At 39.7% G+C, this 5,000-nt stretch overlaps 1 protein-coding gene across 2 annotated transcripts in view; it reads right to left on the bottom strand.

The window, feature by feature from the left end:
• Window positions 1–5,000, bottom strand: part of LOC143282499 (uncharacterized) — a 12,523-nt gene that overhangs the window by 3,804 nt on the left and 3,719 nt on the right. For both annotated transcript variants that reach the window (XR_013055267.1, XM_076588160.1), the window contains exon 4: window positions 3,332–3,509. Coding sequence is in view for 1 of the 2 variants with exons in the window: in XM_076588160.1 (XP_076444275.1) it covers window positions 3,332–3,509 (178 nt within the window). In the remaining variant the exon portion in view is untranslated. The remainder of the gene's footprint in view (window positions 1–3,331; window positions 3,510–5,000) is intronic.

Here is a 5,000-nt window from a genome sequence, read left to right as displayed (position 1 = left end):
CGTAGCATTCTCAGCACTGTTGTTGTTGTTGTTGTTGTTGTTGTTGTTGTTGCTGCTGCTGTTGCTGTTGTTGTTGTTTTCCTGGTGGTATATTTGAGTAACTGTGTTTGTTTGCTAAGAAGGGAAGAGGAATGTCAGCCATTGGCTCATCCCTGGTCCTTTTAGAGAATAATCAGAGAGATTTATTGTTTGAAATTAGGTTATTCAGTGACATTTCCCTATTTGTGAAAGGTGCAAATGTTGATTTTTATTTTATTTTATTGGATACCATCGCCATACTGGATTCCTTTATAACGACCAAACAGACAGAGCAGCAAAAAGGGGAGCAAAGAATTAGACTTGAACTCGAACTCGAACTTGAACTGTACGATGTTTTAGGTCTTGGAGACCTGTTCATCGCTCCGTGTGGGTCATCAGTTGTACATACTAAACTTTGCATACGTGGCTTATTGGCAAGACGGATTGTACTTGTCTAGCTTGTTCTTCCAGTAGACATCTAGTCTGTTCTTGAAGGCCATTCACCGACGGTGCCAAGACCACTTCGTCTGGGAGACTGTTCCATGTCTTGGTGACCCTTTCACTGAAGAAGTGTTTCCTGGTGTCGCAGTGGGTATGGTGCGGGAACAGTTTCTTCGCGTTTCCTCTGGTGCCTGATTCCTCTGCGGTTTCAAGTTTTAGACAGACAGTATAAAAGTATATTGCCCATTGTCATGCAAGGAAATAAGTAACTTTTTTTTATATACTAGAAAATGACTTTTATGGGTGCTTTCATTCAACTCTAAAACCGCGTCAGTTGACTCTATCCGACTTTGGTTCGATTTGCAGACCAATTCAGACTTTAACTTTCAGACTGTTATCAAATTCATTACAGATTAAATATTCTTCTAATGCCAAGTGCATATGCTTCAATAACCTGACGATTAAGCATAAAATACTTGACTGTATTTTGATGAAACCTTATGTACACGAACGCGTGTCATCACAAGTGACTGAGAACGTTGATGTTTTTTGACTTTTCGCATTCATTATCAGTTGTTTCGCTTGTTAGATTAACGCGATTTCTCTTTTACCAAGTCCTTTAAGTAATTTCCTGTAATTGTATTGATTTTTTATTATTATTTTTTTTTAATTTCATCCAACCGCCTCCCTCATTTGCCTGGTTTCCCCCAATTCACCATTCATCCACATCCCCCACCTCTTCTGAACGACAATACTCAAATGCATACGTTAATACTTTAATAAAATATCTTCAGTCATCGATATGTGTGACGGGACATTAACTCTCTCCATACGAATGACGAAAGAGACGACGTTAACAGCGTTTCATCCCAATTACCACCATCAAAATATTGCAAGCGAAACGCTCTTATACTGAAGAGGTGAATGTTGACAAAGAATACCACAGTTCTGACGACGGAAGCTAAAGGTTGGGTCATTGAGACACCCACTGGACATCCGAGGGGTTTGTGCAGAGGAGAAGAGAGGACTGGCCGTACTGAGTGAGTTAAACAAAATTCCTCCTCCTCCTCCCACATCCATGGTCATAGTTAAGGTTTGAAGTCTGTTGTTTAGGATGGAGAGACGGGGAAGAAAGAGTGGGCACGGAAAACGACTCCGACAATAACAACAGCCAATCAATAAATCAACCAATCAATCAATCAATCAACCAACCAACCAACCAACCAACCAACCAAACACAAAGGTTGTCTCTTATCTCCGTCTATCTGTCTGCCTTCCTGTCATCCTGTCTGCCAGTCTGTCTGTCTGTCTGTCTGTCTTTTCTCTCTCTGTCTATCTATCTCTACATTTCTCTGCCTGCCTGTCTGTAAGTTGTCTCTGTCTGTCTGTCTGTATGTCTGACTGTCCATAACAGTTTCTCAAGGAGACGTCACTGCGTTCGGAAAAATCCATATACGCTACACCACATCTGCTAGGCAGATGCCTGACCAGCAGCATAACCCAACGCGCATGCTCAGGCCTTGAGTGCTTGCTATACATATTTGTGTACCTATCAGAGTGGATTTCTTCTACAAAATTTTGCCAGAGGACACGTTGCCATGGGTTCTTTTCCAGTGTGCCAAGTGTGTGCTGCACACACGGAACCTCGGATTTTCGTCTCATCTGAATGGCTAGAAGCTCAGAGAGAGAGAGAGAGTATACGTATATATATATATATATATATATATATATATATATATATATATATATATATATATATATATATATATAATGGAAGTTACAAGATTCAAGATTCAAAAACTTCATTACTCAAGGATCAAGATTTTAGGCATTGCCTAGTCTTCCAATCTGTCCTTGTGACAACAAAAACAATAACGATAAGACACAACAATAATAACAACGGTAAATACTACTACCACCACTACCACTACTACGACTACTACTAATGATAATTATAACACTAATCAACGAACCATCATCATCATAAAAAAATATAATGAAGGGAACACTGTCACACACTCACACCCACCCACCCACACACATATGCACACACTCATCCCCAAACACACACATCCTTACGCATATACATATTTGCACATATACCCACATGCATGCATATGTCTACATGTACATACAGATATGTATGCATATGCATACATAAACATAATTAGGTATCAAATCATATTGTAGTACATTACAAATGATATTGTAGTACAATAGCAGATATTGAAAAAAGAAAAGAAAAAAAAAAATCAAGAATTAAAGGGGTTATTAAGACTGTCAAATTAATAAAGAACGAGGCGAGAAGGAGGAACACAATACGATGACAATAATTCGTCGTAGAAATAAACAATGCGTCATCAACATTCTCCGTGAAACGAAAATACAAAATAATACAATACAATACCATAGTGGAGTGATGGCCTAGAGGTAACGCGTCCGCCTAGGAAGCGAGAGAATCTGAGCGCACTGGTTCGAATCACGGCTCAGCCGCCGATATTTTCTCCCCATCCACTAGATCTTGAGTGGTGGCCTGGACGCTAGTCATTCGGATGAGACGATAAACCGAGGTCTCGTGTGCAGCATGCATTTAGTGCACGTAAAAGAACCCAAAGCAACAAAAAGGTTATTCCTGGCAAAATTATGTAGAAAAAAAAGCCGCTTCGTTAGGAGAAATAACAACAACACCTCGATAGGAAAAACAACAACAACAACAACAACAAAAAACTGCACGCAGGAAAAAAATACAAAAAAAAAAAGGGGTGGTGGCGCTGTGGTGTAGCGACGCACTCTCCCTGGGTAGAGCAGCCCGAATTTCACACAGAGAAATCTGCTGTGACTAAAAGAAATACAAATACAAATAAATACTTACTGGTACTTGGACGGAGGGGCTTCACGGCTCACAGCAAACATCGTGTAACAAAAACTGGGTAGGGGTTGGACACCAATGCGTTGCCAGCGCTGGCACTTTTCTTGCAGAATCAGCACCACCATTTTCCCTAGCGGTTCACCTGGTGTAGGGGATGGTGCTGGTGTCGTAACTGGCCAAGCTGTCGAAAACAGAAATAAATGAAGTGGAGTGATGGCCTAGAGGTAACGCGTCCGCCTAGGAAGCGAGAGAATCTTGAGTGCGCTGGTTCGTCGGAATCACGGTTCAGCCGCCGATATTTTCTCCCCCTCCACTAGACCTTGAGTGGTGGTCTGGACGCTAGTCATTCGGATGAGACGATAAACCGAGGTCCCGTGTGCAGCATGCATTTAGCGCACGTAAAAGAACCCACGGCAACAAAAGGGTTGTTCCTGGCAAAATTCTGTAGAAAAATCCACTTCGATAGGAAAAACAAATAAAACTACACGCAGGAAAAAATACAAAAAAAAAGAAAAAAAAAAGAAGGGTGGCACTGTAGTGTAGCGACGCGCTCTCCCTGGGGAGAGCAGCCCGAATTTCACACAGAGAAATCTGATGTGATAAAAAGAAATACAAATACAAATACAAATGAAGATAGATTACAACAACAAATACAATAATGATGACGATGGTAATGATTATGATAATGATGTTATTAATGATCAGAAGAAGAAGAAGAATGTAAGACAGTGACGCTAAAGTCATTTTAAACTAACTTTTGTTTAGCGTGTGTGTGTGTGTGTGTGTGTGTGTGTGTGTGTGTGTGTGTTCTTTCTTTCTTTCTTTCTTTCTTTAATTTAACGTCTGTTCACTTTGAGTGATATCAGACGTGTTGTGTGTGTGTGTGTGTGTGTGTGTGTGTGTGTGTAAGAAAGGAGTGTGGTGGGGATGGTACTTAAAGGGGGATATACAGAGAAATGATAAACTAGAACAAAAGAATCAACAATTCGTAAATATCTGTGAGACATTAACAAAATTAAAAACAGAATCATATATCGGAGGGTCAAGTCATAGAAACACCCCTATTGGACTATGAAACAGGGATTCAGCAATTTCGAACAACAGTAATTGGTTGGACACTATTTATCTTATGTTTTGCGCAGAAAAAAAAAATGTCTGACTTTGCATGACTTTGGAAGTAAGCTAACAATCATTTGACACTGAAGCAATATTATAGTTTCGTGTGATCTGTTTACCACATACACAATATATGTTTTTGCTAAACTTTTTCTTGAAAGCATCCAGTCTTATTCGAGACACCAGAGAGGTGACCAGTCTATAATAGTACGAAGGGAAATCCATAATTTTTGTTGTGTAATTTCAATTGTAATTGTAATTTTTTCCCCTTTGGCTATGAGACCCAGTCATCAGTACTATCTTGACATCTGCTCCATATTGAAGACTCTAGCAGTCCGCAACATTATGAAACTGATCGCTGAATAAGTATTTCATAAATATTCTCTATTGTTTATGCACCCTTTTGTTGTTGTTTTTTTGCTGCTCTGTCGGCCATTTCATTTCCTGTAATACCAATAATTATGAGAGGGTACCCAGCAAAATTCTGTAAATGTGCCTTTGGCTGATAGAATGTGTAATAAGTAATGCTATTTCAAAAATAAGATCTAGTCGAGGT

Source organism: Babylonia areolata, chromosome 5 (genome assembly GCF_041734735.1).
Source record: "Babylonia areolata isolate BAREFJ2019XMU chromosome 5, ASM4173473v1, whole genome shotgun sequence".
In the NCBI taxonomy this organism is placed as follows: domain Eukaryota; kingdom Metazoa; phylum Mollusca; class Gastropoda; order Neogastropoda; family Buccinidae; genus Babylonia; species Babylonia areolata.
The sequence above is the reverse complement of the archived record's forward strand: the minus strand, read 5'-3'. Positions and strand labels throughout refer to the sequence as shown.